The sequence below is a fragment of the Oryctolagus cuniculus genome, chromosome 12, assembly GCF_964237555.1.
Source record: "Oryctolagus cuniculus chromosome 12, mOryCun1.1, whole genome shotgun sequence".
Classification (NCBI taxonomy): Eukaryota; Metazoa; Chordata; class Mammalia; order Lagomorpha; family Leporidae; genus Oryctolagus; species Oryctolagus cuniculus.
Genome location: NC_091443.1, coordinates 18,951,559 through 18,973,200, shown reverse-complemented (window position 1 = coordinate 18,973,200; position 21,642 = coordinate 18,951,559). Strand labels below are relative to the sequence as shown.

Genomic DNA, 21,642 nt, shown 5'->3' with positions numbered 1-21,642 from the left:
TAATGTTTCCCACTGATATTCTCAGTTTTAAAATATTTATTTATTTATTTGAAAGGCAGAGTTATAGAGAAAGGGAGACAAACATACAAGAGAGAAAGAAAGAGGTCTTCCATCTACTAGTTTACTCACCAAATAGCAATAATGGCCATCGCTGGGCTAGGTCAAAGCCAGGAGCCTGGAATTCCATCCAGGTCTCCCACATGGGTGACAAGAACTCAAGTACTTGGGCCATCTTCCATTGCTTTCCCAGGAGCATTAAGAGAGAGCTGGATGGGAACTAGAGCAGCTGGGACTCAAACTAGAGCCCATCTGGGATTCTGGCATTACAGGTAGCAGCTTATCCCACTCGACCACAACATCAGCTCCTCTAATTCTCTAACCCATTTTATCCTACCTTACTGCTCTCATCAAGTTACTGTCAAGATCACCAAAGACCCTTACTTGCCAAACTCGTGGTCTATCAGTCTTCATCTCGACATTTCAACAGCATTAGACTCGGCTAATTCCTTCCCTTTGAAACTCTTTCTTCACTGGCTCCCAGAGTATCACACACTCCTGGCTTTCCTCCTATCTCCTGGGTGCTCCTTCTTGGTCTCCTGTATTGATTCCTCCTTTTATCTCCAACCACTTAATAGCGGCCCCAGGTTTCAGTCGTTCTTTCTCTTCTCTCTATATATTCACTCTTTGGCAATCCTATCTATTCTTAGGCTTGAATTCCATCCAAATGTGGACAAATGCCTAATTTATATCTCCAATCAGATATCTCCTTTGAATTTCAAACCTATTCAACACCTCCAATTGTATTTAACACTTCCAAAATGTTGTCCTCACCCCATGTTTCACACCCCTAAGTTTCTCTGCCTTCAAGCTTTCCACATTTCAGCCACTGGCAATTCAATCTTGGTGAAATCAGAAAAAGATTTTTTTTACTCTTCCCTTTCTTGCATAGACCATATCCAGTCCATCAGGAAAGCTCATTGATTCTAACTTCAAATATATCCATCATCTGACCATCTCTCACTACCTCTCTGCTACCACTCCAGTTGAAGCCACCATCTCTTCTCACTATGTATTTCCAACCCAGCCTCAATGGAACAATCAGATGATCCCTTTGAAAGGTAAGCTAAGCCATGTAACTGCTCTCTCAAAATCCTGCAAAGCCTTCCTATTTCATTCAGAATACAAGCCAAAACACTTGCAATGATCTATAAGGGGCCAGCACTGTGGCGCAGCGGGTTGATGCCTTGGCCTGAAGCACTGACATCCCATATGGGTACTGGTTCAAGACCTGGCTGCTCCACTTCCTGTCCAGCTCTCTGCTATGGCCTGGGAAAGCAGTGGAAGATGACTCAAGTCCTTGAGCCCCTGCACCTGCTTGGGAGACCAGGAAGAAGCTCCTGGCTCCTGGCTTCAGATCGGCATAGCTCTGGCCGTTGCAGCCAATTGGAGAGTGAACCATCAGATGGAAGACCTACTTCTCTCTCTCTCCTTCTCTCTGCCTCTCCTCTCTCTGTGTAACTCTGACTTTCAAGTGAATGAATAAATCTTTTTTTAAAAATTGATCTATAAGGCTCTCTTCACCAGAACCTCTGTATTTCACTGGAAATTGTCATTCACTCTTAGCATGCAAGAGGGGCTCAATTAACACCTGTTGAGTGAATGAATTTATTGTTTCACCAGACCATGAGCAACTACAAATAACTACAAAGCCAATATACTTTGATAATAATTGTACCTGATTTTATACATACATATATATTATATATATAGTAACTGTTCATTATCGAACAGGATAAATAAAACAAATGGCCAAGAATCCCATACAAGTATCTGCATTCCTCTGAATTCTACTACATTGCTTTTTGCATCAGCATAACTACTAGAACTTGTTCTAGACAGGGTACAAGCATGGCAGCAAGGTGTACTAACAAGAAATTGATCTTCAACGTGTTTTCTCATAGGTGAGTCCCAACCTACCTCCAAGAAGTTAAATGACATGGATAAGAGGAGATTAGCCCATCATCAAGGCCTCATAGGTAAGCAACAAGAAAACCAGAAAGTCACCTAGCCTTCCTGTAATATGTTCATCACTGTAGCCTTTTCCTAAATATATCCCTCCAGACTTCTGCCAAGCTGTTGCTCATTCCCAGTAACAGCTAAATCAATTGAGCATATTGTACTGGTTTGCTGAAATGTGTTTGTGTACTAGTTGGAGTCTGCATTAAAAGCAGGATTATTTCACGGTGCTTGCCTGTCTGGCCTTCATCCAGCTCTCACCTCTCCCAGTGTCTCACTGTGCAAGACAGCAGTCTCTCCACCTCTGGAAGCATGAACTTCCTGACAGTTACCTGATTATCACTCCATGCTCTGTTCTCATGAGACTCTCTGCCCTCACTCTTTGAACTCTGTCCTGAAGTTAGGTAAGTGCCCATCACAAACAACTGTGCCGAATGCAGCTTCACCCCTTTTACCTTCCAGCTAGAGCCTTGGTCAAGGTTGGTTTCTTCTTCTTTTATTTGTCTTATTATTGTATTGCAAATGGAACATGTGCAGCTATTTGAACAAGTACAAAAATTTGATATGGACATGTCCTTATCTAAAATGTCACTTTTCCACTATTCTTTTTGGTTTGTTCTTTATTAACCACAGTTCTATTGTCATAAAAATTATAATAATAAAGTACCCTGAATCTTGTAATTTCACAGACAGCTTCTACATTCTCTAAGCAACCAAAATCCCATGGTTCCTAATTAAAATAGTCAAAGGTGAAATTCAAGTAATTTCAACAAGGTGGAGTACTGCCTTCACTGAAATTTCTAAGTTAAAAAAAGAAATCTTTCACCAATAGGAAAAAAAGAAAGACATTTTTGAGTCTACAGCAGATTTCAAAGACCATTCCACAGTGTGTTATTTTCCTTCCAGAAAATTCTAGCACTATATAATTACTTTTGTATGGAAAAGGAATAATGTAAGCCTCTAAAATGCTAAAAACAGCGAGACAGAAACCATCCAAATCATATGGCCTTTCCTAAAACCAAATGAGATATTAAAGTAGAAAATATCTGTATGAGAGCAGCCCAAGGAACAAAGCTCCTGAAATATTATTCAACAGAGAGAAAGCACAGCTGGGGAGAAAGTTATAGTAAAATAATGTTTTTTCATGGGTACGTCAGGATTTGTGTAAGTCCCCCCTACTTCGCAGAAACTGTAACATTGATTGCACACCAAAATGCCACAGAAAAATACCAATCAGAAATGCATCCAGGCATCTGGTTAAAAATAACAGCAAAAACATCAATTAAGCTCCAACTATTATGACAGAAATGCACTGATAAAGAAAAAAAAATCCCACCTGCATGGAAATTAAACCGCAGCTATTTCCCCAATTCGGGGCGTGGGGGGTGGGGCACGAGCTCCATTCCGGTTGCTGACAGAACTAATCCCAGCAAACAGAGCTGGTGGGCTTGTGCTGGGGGCAGGGGACCAGAGCCCAGCGCACCTCGGCGCCCTCCCGCAAAACTGCTCTGGAGACCTGGAAGGACCCGCGCCGCTTGGCCTCGCAGAGGCGGAAGAAAGCTGGGACAGAACCGAGCCGAACTGCCTCCTAGGGCTCAGTGGCCCCGTCGCGCCGCCCCCTGCCACCCGCCTCCCACCTTCCCCAACCCCCAACCCCGTCCTTTGCATGGGCGTCTGGCTCATTGCTCTGGGACTGCCCAAGGTGGAGAGCCTGCCTGAAGCAATTTGAAAGGAGGGATCCACGCGCTAGCCACGTCTCAGCAGCCCCGAGGGAACAACCAAGTGACCCCCGCCACCCCCCACCGCCGGCCAGCACCAGGTGGGCGGCCCCCGCGAGTCAGCCCCTTGCCGGAGCTTCTGCAGCCCGTGCCCCCAGGGCGCAGCCTGGCGCCCAGTAGGGGCTTTCGGGGAGTGCAGTCCCTGGGGTTGACTTTCCGCTAAGGGAACAGCCATGTTAGTCTCCTCCGGCATAAATCAGCCGAGGTTGAGCCGCCGACGGCCGTCAGGAGCGCCCGCCGGGTTCCCTCTGCGCCTCCGCTCCTGGGGTTGCGACTGTTTCCAAACTCCTGGGCGCGACCGGCCGGGCCACCTTGCTCTCTCCCGCTTCAGCACCGAGGACAGCGAACGTGGTTTCTGTCCCTTGAGGTCCCTGCGGCCAGCCGCGCAGGGCACTGACAGCGAGGGCAGGGCTGCAGGTGTCCGGACAACGCGCCCTCCCGCATCCCCGCGGCGACCCTTGCGCGCCCACCTCCCTTCCATCCACGCCCCGCGGCGCCTTACTTTTCTGGCTGGAGTAACCCGGGTAATAGCCATAGTAGCCGGTGATCCGCAGGATCCGGTCCTCGATGGTGGCCACCCCGTTGGGGGCCGCCTTGACGTCCATAGAGAGCGCGGGGCGGCGGCCGCGGTCACGGAGGGGCGGCGAGCGCAGCGCGGGGCCCGGGAGCTGCTGCAGGTGCCGCCGCCGCCGCCGCTGGTGCTGAGGTTGCAGCTCGTGCTCCCGCGCCCCGGCTCTGACTCCACCGCCCGGCGCAGCACGGGCGCCGCATCACAGCGGCAGCGGCGGCGGAGCGGCCCCCACTCGGGCCGGCCTCTCGTCAGCCTGGCAGCTCTCCCACCCGCCGCCCCGCGCACTGCTGTCCGAACAGCGCCCCCTCACCTCCCGTGCCCACTGTGGCCAGGGACGGGTGTGGGCGCCCCACCTGGCCGAGACTCTCCGCATTTAACCCTGTGCGCCCCTGCCCCAAAGTCTGCACACAGCGACCAACCCCACCAGGGGGGAGGGATGTCTGGCCCAGGGGCAGGAGAGGAAATGACAAGGTGCGATGGTGGCCTGGGACTCTGGGAGGAAGGCTGGGGTCGGCGAAATCCGGGTGGGACTCAGGGATGTGAATGCGAGGGCTGCACGCTGTGGAGACGGTTCTTGGGGCACCCCGCGGCTGGGTCCGCGCCTGGCATCTGCACCGCGTTGGCCTGCTGATCTGCGAGCGCTCTGGGGGCGATAACCAATTTTTGCAACTTGCCTAGAAGATCTGGAGTCTTTTGTTAGGAAATGAATTGGAGGGGTGGGGGGAGGATGAGTCCCCAGCAGGTGGTATATGACGCGGTTATGCAGGCTGTGTGGACACAAAGACTTTAAGAGTTCAAGCGCTGGGTCTGATGGTCCACGCGGACGCCCCCTTCACCCAGGGACACCTTCAAAGGCCCGGGGGAATGCAGCTGCACACAGCGTGTTTATTTTGCCGATTCCAAGCGCTCTGAGGAGTAATTGCTTTCTCCTTTATTGTCAAGAGCATCAGCCCTTCAAACTGCAATGGTCTGGACAGGTGAAAGCTGCAGCCACAGTCCAGAGGCTTCCACTGTGAGCAGCCCGGCCTGGAAGCCGAGCGGTCAGAGCGGACACCCAGCCCTCGGCCGGCCTCTGCCCTGGTGACTGTATTAAGGGTCCCAGAGCAGGGGAGATGCTTCCTCTACTTGTAGTTTGCAGTCACAGCCTCTTGAAAAAAAAAAAAAAAGGATAATAAAACTCTTCCAGGCTTCATCTGGGAAATGAGAAAGCATGCGTGCTGAGTGAACGGGGGGTGCGGGGGTCATCTCACCAGCTTGGAGGTCATTGTGCCCACCTTCCATACAGAGCTGGTCCACGGCATCCCTACCAGCTTTCACCTTCTAAAAACTGATGGAAAAGACGACGACTCCAGGGCCCCTACCCCACCATTCTGCATGTCAAACTCTTTTAACAGCTTTGAGATAGGTTTAAGCATATGAAATTTCACAGTGTGGTGAGGGATTTCATCCAGGCACAAATCCTAGCCCTGAGAGGGTCCTCCCACACCTGCTTTCTGCAACAAGAAAGGCAGAAGTGAGGAAGGAACTAAAAAGCCAAAAGGAACTGAAAGAAAAGCACAATGCTAATGCAAAGGGCGGGGGGAGGTAAATACTTAAGGCAAAAATGAAAGGATTATGCCTTTGTACCCCCACCAGCCCTAAGTAATTTCTTGCACATTTTCATTAGTTTTATTATTTCATTGCATGCTGGCAAATGTTGCTTGCATTCATTTGAAATGTCCCTTTTACCTAATGTTTCTATAAAACATAAATGTGCCTGTATTACATCTATTATGTCTTTAATAACATCCATCATAATCCATGGCACATTAATATATGCATTCAATGAGAGAGGAATTAGGAAACAATTCAAGCAAAAGCCTTCAACTGCAACAGGAATAGGAATATATGTTTGTAAGTAGTTTTGTCCCATGCATGTTTGTGACTCATCTTGCTAAATTCTAAAATTCTAAGTTGCACCTTTTGTGCAAGTTGTTACCTTCTTTACAGTTTTACTTTGTGTTCAGAAACTTCCAGAGAAGTAGGCAGAAATGTGTTTATCTGACCATTCATAAACAAATTCATTAAAAATTTAAATAACATAAGCATTATACCCACAAGAATCTAAGTTTTCCTATGATATGCATGGGTGTGTGTGTGTGTGTGTGTGTGTGTGTGTGTATGTTCTGAGACTGACCCGGAAATAAAATTTTAAATAGCAGAGCATGGACAAATATCTTTGAAATCATCTGTAATCAGGTATCTGAAACAGTGAATGCAAGCAGCTGCTGTATTCTAAGACAGTTTTTTTTGGAGGGAACTGAAATCCTACAATGATAAACTGATCAAAAGCAACAGGTAGCTTTCTGCTAGTGACAAACACCCTTTGGCATATATGATGAAGTTTTTTAACCTTTCATATGTCATTTTAGAAATGATCATAATTATCTTGAGATGAAGAGAATTTTTAAAACATTTTTATATAATACGTGCTCACTCTACCCATTTTGAAAACACAAATACAAAAATTCTAATTGATAACATATGAACTACAGGACGCCTCAAATCTATTCTGAAAGAAGGAGAAGAGGCTTTAATTTAACAAGTGAAGATGGAAGGTGGTTTTCAAATTCACAAAATGGTTCGTCATGGTGGTTCTTCACATAGCCAAGTTCCCTGGTAACTGTAACTCAGAATTTAATTTACAAGCATTTGGCTTGTGTGCAACTTCTCCAGAATATTTCTAATATATTAAGTGCAAGGCATCTGTGATTCCAAGTGAGTTTTGATATCTGTGCCACATTTATTTTGACCACCTGATAAAGTCAGATTAGCTATTTATATTAATTGAGCATATTAAATCTAGCTGTTGTAAAATCCCACCCAATCATTTATAAAATCGTTCATATAATCTTCATCCATAGCCCTGTGTGTGGTGCTAAAATAACTATAATAAGTGATAACATAGAAACTAAATGTGATCACTGGATATAAACTCTATGCAAAGATATGTAAACAGTCATAAGATGGCTAAACACCTCATCAGCCTTCATATTTTGGAAAGGTTGGTAAAACAAAACACACAGATTCTTGTCTTCCTTATTCAGATGAACAGCTGGGCCTCAGAAAATCTGAGTTTAACTTCCCATGGCAGGAACAGTCACTTAATCATTCCAATTGCCTATTAAGAGTTACAAATGAAAGAAGAGAAAGTCTTTTTAACTCCACCCCCAACTTCCTTGGGCTAAGAATAAACTGGCTGTTTGGAGAACCAAGAAGGCTTAAGGTTTATACTCAAGGGCCAGTGTTACCTTGTCCAGTCATCAGAGCTGTTTGCAAAGAGCAGATCTCAAATAGTTCCCATAATGTTAATATTTAAAAGCAATGAACTTCTAGTCAGCCAGGTGATGAGAAACAGCAACTGGGAAGACTTCATTTTCAGGAAAGCTGTTTTAACTGTCTAGTCACCAGCAGCCCCGTTTGGAATGCTGACACAGCCTTTCTTTCCGGTGGTAGGCATGAGTAGCTTCCCCTCCAGGTGGAAGGGGTTGGGGACGCAGCCTGCCAGGTGCCTGTCAAGGAAGTCAGGGCTGAGTCCACCCTTCACTGACTTCAGGTACAGGCTCACTTGTAGGACTGATTTTATTATTATTTTTTTTTTTTGACAGGCAGAGTGGACAGTGAGAGAGAGAGAAAGAGACAAAGGTCTTCCTTTGCCGTTGGTTCACCCTCCAATGGCTGCCGCAGCCAGCGCACTGTGGCAGGCGCACCGTGCTGATCCGATGGCGGGAGCCAGGTGCTTCTCCTGGTCTCCCATGGGGTGCAGGGCTCAAGCACTTGGGCCATCCTCCACTGCACTCCCTGGCCACAGCAGAGAGCTGGCCTGGAAGAGGGGCAACCGGGACAGAATCCGGCACCCTGACCAGGACTAGAACCCGGGGTGCCGGAGCCGCAAGGTGGAGGATTAGCCTAGTGAGCCGCGGCGCCGGCTGGACTGATTTTAAGACTCATCTCTTGTGGCCTAGTGTGGGTAAAGCCACAGCCTGTGGCGCCAACATCCCATATGGGCACTGGTTCAAGTCCTGGCTGTTTTTTTTTTTTTAAGTCCTGGCTGTTCTACTCCCAATTCATCTCCCTGCTAATGTGGCTGGGAAAGCAGTGGAGGATGGCCCAAGTGCTTGGGACCCTGTATGGATGTGGGAGACCCAGAAGAAGCTCCTGGCTTTGGACCAGCGGAGCTCCAGCCATTGTGGCCATTTAGGGAGTGAATCAATGGATGGAAGATTCTCTCTCTCTCTCTCTCTCTCTCTCTCGCTCCCCCCCCCCCCCGCCTCTCTCCCTATAACTCTGTCTTCCAAATAAATAAATAAATAAATCTTTCTTAAAAAAAAACTCACTCCCTTAGAAAAGCATTGAGCTTCTTTGGAGAAAATCTTACTTTCAACAAATTTACTCAAAATTAGAATTTGTCTATGCCTCTCTTGCTCTCTCGCTCTCTCTCTTGCTCTGTGTGTTTGTGTGTCTTTCTCTCTGTTTCTCTCTCTCCCTAACTCCCTCTTTCTTTCTCTCTCCCTCTCCAAGCAGAGCAACACAATGGTTGAGAGCAAAGGCTCTGGAGCCAGACTGCCAGAGACCATACATGACCTCACCATTTCCAAGCTGTGTGACCTTGGGTAAGTCTCTCGAACTCACTGTAACTTCATGTCCTCATCTTTAGAGTAGGAATATTATACCTAATTTTACTTCCTTCAAAAGCTGTTGTGAAGATTAAGTTTATATTCATAAAGAGCTTATACCAATGACAGAAACAGAGTAAGCATCACAAATCTTAGCTACTTTATTTTGTCCCATGTATATATACAACCCCGCAAACGTTAGTCTCCTCCTCTGGGCTCATGCTCTCCATTTCATAGTATCACTGCAATGTTAAGTGAGATAATGTGGGGCCGGCGCCGTGGTTCACTTGGTTAATCCTCCGTCTGCAGTGCTGGCATCCCATATGAGCTCCGGGTTCTAGTCCCAGTTGCTCCTCTTCCAATCCAGCTCTCTGCTGTGGTCCGGGAGGGCAGTAGAGGATGGCCCAAGTCCTTAGGCGCCTGTACCCGCATGGGAGACCAGGAGGAAGCACCTGGCTCCTGGCTTCGGATCTGCATAGCTCCAGCCATAGCGGCCATTTGGGGAGTGAACCAACGGAAGGAAGACCTTTCCTTTCTGTCTCTCTCTCTCTCACTGTCTGTAACTCTACCTGTCAAATAAATAAATAAAAATCTTTTTTAAAAAAAGTGAGATAATGTAACACTATCACACCAAGGCCCAGCACGTGGTAGGTGCCCCATAAATATCAACTTCCTTCTTCCAACCCATCCTTGCCCAATCCACTATTTATTATTAAAGTTAATTCACAGTGGAACACAACACATACACAGTCATCACGTGTGGCAGTTCCGTGTGCAAACTGAGTAGGGGAGCTTCAGAACAAAGGGCTCTGCAGAGAGAGGAGCTATTTATGGTCGGCAGCTCTTCCAAAGGTGAGGAGGCAGGAGAGCAGCGATGGTGTGCACAGACTGCGAAGGAGACGGAGCCTGGCTCAGAGGGGGGCACTCACATCCAGCTTGGGGACAGTCCTAGGGAAGTGGAATGGCCCCAGAGGGAACACAGCGGGATGCCCCTTGGGAGGCTGAGCCATGAACCTCAGCAAAGATTCTGGTGTCTCCCAGCTTGTCCAGAGCACCAGAGCCACAAGCCCCAGAGGGGCCATATGTGGGCTTGATGGATGTACCTCTCAGCAGTGTCCAGCAGAGTGAAGAGCGCAGCGTCTCCTCTGATTCACAGCCCTGCAGTGTGGAGCCCCATCAATACTGAGGTTGCAAGTCCCACTATTTTTACGGGAACAAGGACTTGGAGTAAAATTTATAGTGATTTAATGCAAGTAAAGATTTTTTTTAAATCGTTTTGAACAGCTGTGTTGGTGGTTATATATTCAAACATGCTACATATTCATTTTACAAATAAGCACTTCTGTAATTTAAATATCTAAAAATTCTATGCATGCCACAACCTCAACATATTATGTATCACACATGGCTTTCTGTAGCATTAATTGCTAAAAATGCCAAATCCGCTGCAGTATCATTGGCTCTATTTGCCAGATATTCACTGTTCTCTCTTAGTTCAGTCAAACCACAAGGTTGCATTTCCTGCCCCCTTGTGGCTATAGGGGGCCGTGATTGATTCTGGTTGTGAACAAAAGAGGAAAATTATCCCAGGCAGATGAACACTAAACACTCTCAGCCTTGAGCCCTCTGGCATCATCACCATCAACATTCAAGATGACCTGGACATATAAAAAGTGAAGTTAATAAGCACTACTTTTAATTTTCCAATCTTATTCTCATTGCACTTTGTTTTCCAAAGACATGGTCTGTGTGTTTAAGCACCTTCAGTTCCTGAAGCAATTCACCAATAAACTGTATAGAAGACAATGTTACAAAAATTATGATTAGAACAGAAAATCAGAGAGAATAGAAAGCTTTTTTTAACTTTTATTTAATGAATATAAATTTCCAAAGTACAGCTTATGGACTACAATGGCTTCCCCCCCCCTCATAATTTCCCTCCCACCCACAACCCTCCCCTCTCCTGCTCCCTTTCCCCTTCTATTCACATCAAGATTCATTTTTCAATTATCTTTATATACAGAAGATCAATTTAGCATATATTAAGTAAAGATTTCAACAGTTTGCACCCACACAGAACACAAAGTGCAAAATACTGTTTGAGTACTAGTTATAGCATTAAATCACAATGTACAGCACATTTTGGACAGAGATCCTACATGAGGAGTAAGTGCACAGTGACTCCTGTTGTTGACTTAACAAATTGACACTCTTGTTTATGGCCTCAGTAATCTCCCTAGGCTCTTGTCATGAGTTGCCAAGGCTATGGAGGCCTTTTGAGTTCACCAACTCTGATCCTATTTAGACAAGGTCATAGTCAAAGTGGAAGTTCTCTCCTCCCTTCAGAGAAAGGTACCTCCTTCTTTGATGACCTGTTCTTTCCACTGGATTCTCACTCGCAGAGATCTTTCATATATGTGTGTTTTTTTTTTTTTTTTTTTTTGCCAGAGTGTCTTGGCTTTCCATGCCTAAAATACTCTCACGGGCTCTTCAGCCAGATCTGAATGCCTTCAGGGCTGATTCTGAGGCCAGAGTGCAGTTTAGGACATCTGCCAGAGAATAGAAACCTTGAAACTCATTAGGATGTGTAAGTCAGAAAGTCTAGAATATAAAATAATATTCAATATGTCCACATGTTGAATGATAACTATTATATTGCCAAAAGAAATTTCAGGAATGATTTTGCCTCTAATTTCAAAAACTAATAATTCACAGGAAATATGTTCACAAGGTTTTATTTTGTGATGATTTTCAGTATCCAGAAAACTTGTCCTTTCAATATCCTGAGATAAACACAAAGATGCCGAAGTGGACATTTGCCTGCTTGCTCGGTTTCTTCTTTTACTACACAGCTGATGCTGGAATAGACTCCTCAATTAACAGAACTGCATCACCCCCGAGGGAGAAGAGGAAAATGTTGGCTAGAATGCCTTTTATGCTCCCATTCACTTTCTCCTGCCTCACCTTCACAGTGCCCAGCTCAGCATGGACACCTGCCAACATCACACAAACACAACCTGACGGTACCGCATCTCATACCAGTGCCACGCACCTCTGGCCTCCTGCCCCAGGGCTTCCCTATTGATGCTGGACATGAAAGTGCAGCTGCATGGCTCAAGTACATGCAACCTGAAATCGTCATGGGCAGATACAACATTGGAAAATCTATGATAATGGGAGACGGGAATGTGAATTCCCCTCCATTCTACTCTGAATGGATGACCCTGAGACACTACCACTTATGCAGGCTCTTGCCCACAAGATGGAGCAGTCAGGCAGATTGGTTAGTCTTAATGCAAAATTATGATCATCCTAGTAACATGCTTTTCTAGACACATACACACACACACACACACACGTACACATACTCATACCTCTGCCTCGGGCTCTACTTTTTGGAAAAACCCAGCTTAAGATCTGGTCCCAACTCAGTCACTAGCACATATTCTAACTCCACCAATCATATCATGTGGCCCAAATTTTGAATTGGAAAGTAAATGGAGAAATCATGGACTGTGTTGGCAGTACATAGTGGCAGCTGAGGCACTGGTTGTAGCCACAGTGTTCGGTGTTCATGTCATTGGTATGGACTATGCAAACATCGAGCTGAATATTTCCATTGTCAAATAACGGGTTTGATTTTTCCCTGTTATCCATAAATCCATGGTAGAACTTGGAATGACACCAAGGATATCCTGTGGCTTTATCCCAGGGAGGGTCAATCACATTGTAGTTCACCCAAGTTGACTTCTTGAGTTGTTCCACAAGGAAACCAAAGTCCTCTCCTGAATGTCAAAGGGCAAAGAAGTCTCAGGTACGATTTAAATCCAGTAGTTCTACATTGCTTTGACTGCTGGGTTACTCACTACAGCATTATCGACAATAATGAAATAATGGAATCCATTCAAATGTCCAAGAAGCAGGAAAATACTTCTATCAACTGCAGAGTATCCATTGCAGAGAATAGTCTATATGTATTTAAATTATGATTATATATTTAAATTATGTATTTGTATGTGCATTATTATGTATTTATTATGTATCTAAATTATGATTTTGAAGACTACAGACCAGTGATAAAAATCCTGTAAAGGGGCCAGCGCCATGGTGCAGTAGGTTAATCCTCCGCCTGTGGCGCTGGCATCCCATATGGGTGCCGGTTCTAGTCTCAGTTTATCCTCTCCCAATCCAGCTCTCTGCTATGGCCTGGGAAAGCAGTAGAAGATGGCCCAAGTGCTTGGACCCCTGCACTCATGTGGGAGACCCTGAAGAAGCTCCTGGCTCCTGGCTTCAGATTGGCACAGCTCTGGCAGCTGCAGCCATTTGGGGAGTGAACCAACAGAGGGAAGACCTTTCTTCTGTCTCTTCCTCTCACTGTCTGTAACTCTACTTCTCAAATAAAATAAATAAAATCTTTTTTAAAAATCCTGTATTATAATATGAAGTTGTGAAAAACCAGTTCCAGGTTGTATGTGGATAGTCGCTAACATCAAGATAAATGCACATGTGTGACAAACCATAAAGCCCTCCTTTCCCCAGCTCTTTATATTCTGGCACGACTGCTTTTATGTGCAGTGAGTCAAAGTGTGCCACCCGTCTGCACACTAACCCTCTCCATAATTGCTATCATCTCTTTTTCCAGTGGTAAGGTCTCATTAAAGATCTCTAACTCTTCTGTCACTCCATGTTCTCATCAGTAAATAAACAGCGCTCCATTGCAGTGAGCAGATAAAGTTTTTCAAAATCTGAAGGTAGTTATAAAATCTTTAGCTAATAAAGTGCTCTAGGTACATAGTTGTGTGGGCATAAGCATTACCTGCTTCTGTGATGGAGAACAAAATAATAAAGAACATCCTGGCTTGGATCTGACCAGATACTCAACCTTCAGGTATTTCTAGAGAAATTTCTGCTTGGAGAAGCCCTCCCCATCCCTGTTCCTAAGAAAGCCAGGTATTTGTTCCAACATAGCTCTTCCCCAACCTGGTGTGGTCTTTTCCATGCTGCATGCTCTTCTATTCAAAGGTTGGGACTGCATTTTATTCACAACTGGATGACCAGTGCCTCTCAGAGTACCTAGCACAGGCCAGGCAACCAAAATACCTTAAGGACTGGGAAAAAATCAGAAATAAGCAGAAGCCTCCATCAGAAGCCTGGAGCCCCTTCCTCAAAGGGGGAATAAGGCATGGATACTAGGGATAGGTCAGCTTATCTCAGGACCAGAAATTTTGTACAAAATTGACAAGTGAGGAAGTTGAGGGCAAACAGCCTCAAGGCCTCAGCGGATCGTTGGTGAGACTGAGAGTGCTTCTCATTCTCAGTGAACCAGCCGTTCCCTGCACTAAGTAACGCCACCCTTTCCTACATGGCTTCATGACTGCTTCTGGTACACAATCAGATCAAATCTACCTGTAACCCCATCCCACCTCCTCCCAACCCTTCCCAATCAAAACACTTGCTTCTCTTCTTCTTTATAGCTTCCTCTGGCTGAAACCCCAGGCTCAGCAGACAGAGGGGATGCTCACAAAGGCTGCTAAATTGAAACCTAAAAAGAGATCTCTTCCAGAGACTGATTTATGTTCCTGGTGTTATCAGTCTCTGGTTACTTACCCAATTGGTCAAGTGTAAATATTACCCTTTCTTTTGGGAGTGAGAATGGTGAAGGGGTAGTTTATGTTATCTTTTGATATGATTGGATAGAATGGCATATTTTCTTATTATGGAGTTGAGGTTTTACTGTTATAAATAACATGGGTTTGATTCAACAAATCTTTTGGGAATCACAATTAATTAGATTTGAATCTCCCCCATATGTGTAATCATCTACTTTAGTGTTCAGGAGACTTGTTTGCCTGTTTTTCCATTCATTTAGGTAAAGGGGTCATCGGATGTGCATACAGAAGGCTGTGAATACATGTTACTCCTTTCTCTAACTCCCTCCCTTCCTTCAATCTACTCTGCTCTGAAGTCTTCCAGGTCTTGCTTCCCACTGCAGCAATGTCAAAATTGCACTCCTACCATCTAACTGTGCACCAAATAACTCCAACCCTTAATAGCTTAAGATAACAACCATTTATTACTTATGACCTACTGTCTACTGTTCTGGCCATGCTCACTTGGCTGAGCTCACTGATGCATTTATGGTCAACAGATGGTTCAGCTGGGTACCGAATCATCTGGGATGGTTTCTTTCACATGTTAGGTGAGTGGGGTGGCACACAGAGATAACTGGGCCACTTATCTCATGACCCAGCTGGCCACTCAAGGCTTCTTCATCAAAAAGTTCCAAGAATGAGAGTCAAGTATACAAGGCCTCTTGAGGACTTGACACAGAATTTGTACAATCCTATTAGTCAAAGTTAGTGATAAGACTATTCCAGATTAAAAGAGTGGACAAATAGCTCCTGCCCCTTGATGGAATTGCTGTAAAGAATTGCAGCCATTTCTGGATTCTACCACAATCAACCAGTATAACTCAATGCCAATATAGTTAAACAGAATGATCAGAGATTTAGTGAGAATGTCCCTTCTGCAGAATGTAACATTTGGCAGAATCCCTTGATTCCAGATCAGCCAAGAAATATTCCAATCATGGGTTACACCAGCTTAATTCGCTTAAGCAGAATCCAGTATTATAAAGTTACCTGCAACAATAAGATTTGATCTGAATAGAAACTGCAGATTTTCCCATGACATGTAATTCCAAACCTCTGACTTCAAAATGGGGAGTAAGAAGTCAGACACCCACACAGGCTGGGTCTGCATAATGTTGGTACAATCAGACCCAGAACAAAGAAATGCAGTAAGTTGGGCTCAGCAGGGCTATTCCTACAGCCAAGATAAAAGGCGAGGACCTGGAGAGTTGGAACAGTCACTGAACTTACCTGCTGTGGGGGCATTTATCACGCTAGACAGCAAAGGTCTGGCTCACTGCCCTCCCCACATCATATTTCTAGTTTCTTGTGGACATGAACAAGTCTTTTAAATCCATGTTTCTTGTATTTAATACAGAACTTGGCTGTTGGAGGAAGGAAGAGAAGGAGAAAGTTATGTCTATGACTCAGAAAAAGACTAACCCAATATAACCACATTTTTATTTTTTAAATGTCTACTTGCAACCAAATATCCAAAGATTTTGCCATATGAAAAATTATACACATACTAGGTAAAAATAAACTTACTCTTTATAAAAGCATAAAACACTGCTATTCACCTTAAATCAAAAGGAGGAAGTTAGTGACATGCTGGAGGAAAGGGCTACTGAAAGAATGTTTTTTGCTTAGTAATTGAAGAGAAAGAAGTCCTTGGGTTTTCAAACACTTTCATCTAGATTTTCAGTACACATCCAACCTTAACTTCCTCACTATTCTCTAGCACACAAATTCAAGAAGTTCTCTCCATATTATTATAATTACTTGTACTCAAATTCATTTCAACAAGAAATTGAAATAGCTTATAAAGAGCCTACATTGGGGCCAGCACTGTGGATAAAGCTGTCACCTGAAGTGCCAGAATCCCATGTGAGCGCTTGTTCAAGTCCTGGCTGCTCCATTTCCGTTCCAGCTCTCTGCTATGGCCTGGAAAAGCAGTAGAAGATGGCTCAAGCCCTTGGGCCCCTGCACCTGCTTGGGAGACCAGGAAGAAGCTCCTGGCTCATTGGTTCAGCTCCAGCCATTGCAGCCATTTCAGGAGTGAACCAATGGATGGAAGACCTCTCTCTCTACCCTCTCTCTCTTCGTCTCCTCTCTCTCTGTTTAACTCTGACTTTCAAGTAAATAAATAAATCTTTTTTAAAAAATCTTATACTGCAAGGTTTAAACTATTAATAATAAGCAAGGAAAGACCTGGGAAGAAAGTAAAATCGAAAACAGAAACCAGAAAGCCAGGAGGTGGCCAGGGAATACCATGCGGGCCAATATGCTTTGCCAGAAGCAATGGTAGTTTGACCTGAGGCTTCCTAGATACCAGCCAAAGGGGAACCAGTGATCTCTCACATGACTTCTCACAGTCAGAAGGCTCAAACCTAGGTCAGAAGAAGCACAATCTATTACTGGCATAAACCAGTTCTCCTGGTATATTCCTGAAGACCGCATGAAATGTTCTAAGCAATAGCCTGAAGAACCTGCAAAGGAAGGCATAAAAGCCAGATCCTCGCTGGACAGTGCTAAAGCACTGTTGAGTGCAATCACATTAAAAATGCACTTTAAATACAGTACTCTCTTACCAGGCTTAATTACCTCCAAACCAGGATTTGGTGACTATAGGATACCTATCCTTCAGGGGAATCTCTGTAAATGTGGATTCTCTCCATGAGAAGCTGGTAAATATCACCAAATCCTGTAGATAAGATTTCCAACAGATCTTCCTGTCACCTTTTCCAATGCCATTACCAAGGACAAGTGCACTGCCCAAGGTTGAGTGACCCTCCTGTCAACCTGGATTATTCCACTGCATCTTCGTGATGCAGATAGTGCACTGTGGATAACCCAGGTAATGCAAGTGCTCACACAGAAGTTGTTGTGAGGCACAAATAAGTTTGCAAGCAGAAGTTACATGGAACAGTGCCTGGCACAAAAGTGCTTTGAAAATGTTCACTAGTATGTTTTGTTTTGTTTTGTTTTGTTGCCTGAATCACAGAACTATAAAGATGTACAGTCCTACTGGATGTCTCTCAGTTGTTTAAATAAAAGATATTTCCTTCAGCCCTAGGATCCTCTCACATGCTTTCCCTCTTCCCTGCCCTTTCCAGGACTGTTGCCACTAGCCTCATGTGGGGCTATTCAAATATATATGAATCAAAATTGAATGAAATTTAAAAGTCAGTTTATCAGTCACACAGGCCACATTTGGGGGGGGGGGTTATAAACCTCTTCCTCTTTTAATTTTTATTTAGTGAATATAAATTTCCAAAGTACAGCTTATGGATTACAATGGCTTCCCCCCCATAACGTCCCTCCCACCCGCAACCCTCCCCTTTCCCACTCCCTCTCCCCTTCCATTCACATCAAGATTCATTTTCAATTCTCTTTACACACAGAAGATCAGTTTAGCATATATTAAGTAAAGATTTCAACAGTTTGCACCCACATAGAAACACAAAGTGAAAAATACTGTTTGAGTACTAGTTATAGCATTAAATCACAATGTATAGCACATTGCGGACAGAGATCCTACATGAGGAGTAAGTGCACAGTGACTCCTATTGTTGACTTAACAAATTGACACTCTTGTTTATGGCATCAGTAATCACCCTAGGCTCTTGTCATGAGTTGCCAAGGCTATGGAAGCCTTTTGAGTTCGCTGACTCTGATCCTATTTAGACAAGGTTATAGTCAAAGTGGAAGTTCTCTCATCCCTTCAGAGAAAGGTACCTCCTTTGATGACCTGTTCTTTCCACTGGGATCTCACTCTCAGAGATCTTTCATTTAGGTCATTTTTTTTTTCTTGCCAGAGTGTCTTGGCTTTCCATGCACACAGGCCACATTTAAAATGCTCAATCACAATACACGTGCACTGACTTCAAGGTTTTTTCCACCAAAATCATTTTAAATTCCACTTCCAATGAATTTTTTCAAGTACTCTCACATGTAGCTTAGTGACTTTTGAGTCACACGGAATTCACACAGAACTTCTCTGTCCTTGTGGAATGTTCCATCAGATAAAGCTGGTCTAGGCCAGCCTTCCTCTTGCTGTTCAGCTCTTGAATTATCATGCAGTCCTATACTGCTGTTCAAGCTTCACTTCTTTCATGAACCTTAAGTCCCTCTGTACATCTTCCTATAACATGCTAAGTTTTTCCTCTCAAACACTCATGTATTGTAAATACGTTTACTGAATTATTTTCCCATAGGCTATAAGGCTTTGAAGAGAGGGATTATGCAGGTGCACTTTAGCACTAAATAGTATTGATTGAATGATCATGAGAGCAAATTTATACAATCACTTAACATTCTCATAGCTACCATCTATCATGTGCTTGCAGTGGGCCCGGCACTATTCTGAATGCTTTGCTTCATTTAATTCTAGCAGCTCCATAGGAAGGTGCCTGTAGCCATGTTAGTTATCTATTGACACATAACAAATCACCACCAACACAAATGGCTTAAAACAACATGTGTGGGGCAGTGGGTAAAGATGCCACCTGCAACACCAGCAACCCTTATGAGCACCAGTTCAGTTTCTGGGAGCAGAAGAAATGGCCCAAGTGCTTGTGCCCCTGCCACTCATGTAGGAGACTTGGATGGTGTGTACACCAACAAACAGAAGATCGGCAGGGCGGGGGGAGGCAAGAGATTTATCCCGCTCTTTGTAACTCTGCCTTTCAAATAAATTTTTAAAAATAATTCTTTTCTGCTGGCGCCGCGGCTCACTAGGCTAATCCTCCACCTTGCGGTGCCGGTACACCAGGTTCTAGTCCCGGTCGGGGCGCCAGATTCTGTCCCGGTTGCCCCTCTTCCAGGCCAGCTCTCTGCTGTGGCCAGGGAGTGCAGTGGAGGATGGCCCAAGTACTTGGGCCCTGCACCCCATGGGAGACCAGGATAAGTACCTGGCTCCTGCCATCAGATCAGCGCTGTGTGCCGGCTGCAGCGCGCCGGCGGCGGCGGCCATTGGAGGGTGAACCAACGGCAAAGGAAGACCTTTCTCTCTGTCTCTCTCTCTCACTGTCCACTCTGCCTGTCAAAAAAAATAATTCTTTTCTTAAAATCACATGCTTATTGTTTCATTGTCTCACAGCTTTGGGGGGCGGGGGGAGTCTGAGCATAGCTTAGCTGAGTCCTCTATTCAGGTTTCACAGGCTGCAATCGAGGTGTCGCCTAGACTGGCTTCTCATTTGGGAACTCAACTGGGGAAGGATCCACTTCTAATCTCACGCAGGTTTCTGGCAGAATTCACTTCCAGAATTGGTAAGTATGGGTGCCATCCTAAACAAGATCTATCTCTGGCAGCACCTTATTGCAGTCCAGAGGTAGAGCAGAACATTTTATTCCTGGGGGCTTCTTCTAGACAGCAGGAAGGACATGGGGAAAAAAGAGAATTCATGTATTTTCCCACCATTCTCTTTCCCTATACCCTGCAAGGGTGTCCTACAGAAGAATTTGATCTTTACCATATTGAGGAGAAAATGTAATTTCGAGTTTCTGCTGCCTCTCTGTACAGCTAAAGGTCAAGGCCTGTGTGTAAGGCCATGTCTTTCAGCAGAGCTCCTTATTAAGCTTTTGGTCACACAAAAGCGTGTCAAGGTACCTGTGTGGGATGGGGAAAGGAGCGTTGGAAAGCTAAGTTAGTAGGCACAGTGAAGGAAGAGAGAACTGTGCATTGCCGGTTAACCTAGGAAGTAAGGAAAGGGAGAAAGAGAAGACATTTCTCAAAGTGGGGAGCCAAGAAAACATCCCGTTGCAGTGGATGGTCCAGAAAGCTCTAGTCTTAGTAGTTCTCTGCTTTTCCATTGTCAGTGCTGGGCTGTTCCATGCTGCACTTCAGCTTTTCTCTGCTACCCAAAAATCATTGCTGAAATTCTGTGCACACAACGGCCTTCTGTGAGGAAACCTGTGGGGGATTTAGAGCTAAAATGGCCAATAAAATGATTATTTTCCTAAGGGACCAGCACTGCAAAGTAGGTCTACATGCAGGAAGATCCAGAGCTTTGTAGTTTTGTTCAGGAACCAGGGTGTTACTAGGAGAGGTGATTAAGGGTTTGGTAGCAACCAGGTGGGACTGACAACACCTTTCATCAGGTACAGTAGATGTACGTGACCCTTGAAAGGAGGGAGGCAGACCCATTGGCTTCATTCAAGTGCTCTGGACCCAGCATGCTTTCCTCATGCTGTGTCCCCTGGTGTCACGCCAGGTCAACGGTTCTAAGGGTAATGCAGACTTCCCCACTGAATCTGATAAATGGGCTGTTATGCCATCACCTTGAACACTGCAGTGAGAAGCATCTCATTGCCTTGTGAATGGGCAGCTTCTCCATGAGGGATGAATGTGAATCTCAGAGATGTCCCTTTGAAGGATGAGCATCTGGTCATCTCAGTGAGGAGTTACATGGGGATCATGCAAGCGTGGGTCGCTATTTTCTCCTACTGCCAAGGGAGCTGCTACTTATCAATCCCCAGCAACGGAATCCTTCCAGGAGAGGCAAAGTACAGATTAGCAGAGCCACAGCCTGTACATAGTCTCTCTGGGCACCATTCTCAAGGGAGAGCATCAATACAACACCCAGTATGAAAACTCATGACTATGTGAAGTGTGCAGGTATCTGGTCCTGAGTGTCAGCTGATAGTGCATGTACACACACACACACACGTGCCCACTCATAATCACACACATACACACATACACACACACACACACACACACACAGAGCCCAGTCTGCTCCAAAAACTTTCCTGTAGTAAACTACAGCATGCCTCATAGAGATGCTGATAGTGCGGACTCCTTGGACCCAAGAGATATAGTAATCTCAGTGGCACCTGTGTTATACTCTCCAAAAAGCCCTCCATTGAATTCTTCATTGTAGAAAACCCACTCGGCTTTATTAATTCCACCATGAACCTTGTTACCATCATTTTAATACTTACTCAAGACAGAGTTTAACCCAAGTGGGACCTTAAAAGAAAGGAGAGTT

The 21,642-nt window shown here is 44.9% G+C and overlaps 1 protein-coding gene and 1 long non-coding RNA gene across 2 annotated transcripts in view; one reads left to right on the top strand and one right to left on the bottom strand.

The window, feature by feature from the left end:
- Positions 1-4,967, bottom strand: part of SLC35F4 (solute carrier family 35 member F4) — a 263,339-nt gene extending 258,372 nt beyond the window's left edge. Inside the window, exon 1 of the mRNA XM_002718268.5 lies at positions 4,297-4,967. Within this exon, the coding sequence (XP_002718314.3) occupies positions 4,297-4,399 (103 nt within the window). The 5' untranslated portion in view covers positions 4,400-4,967. The remainder of the gene's footprint in view (positions 1-4,296) is intronic.
- LOC138844607 (uncharacterized) lies at positions 3,485-13,399 on the top strand. The gene is made up of 3 exons (XR_011380691.1): positions 3,485-3,835; positions 8,929-9,017; positions 13,213-13,399. It is a non-coding gene; the product is annotated as an uncharacterized lncRNA (long non-coding RNA).
- Positions 13,400-21,642: the final 8,243 nt, after the last annotated feature.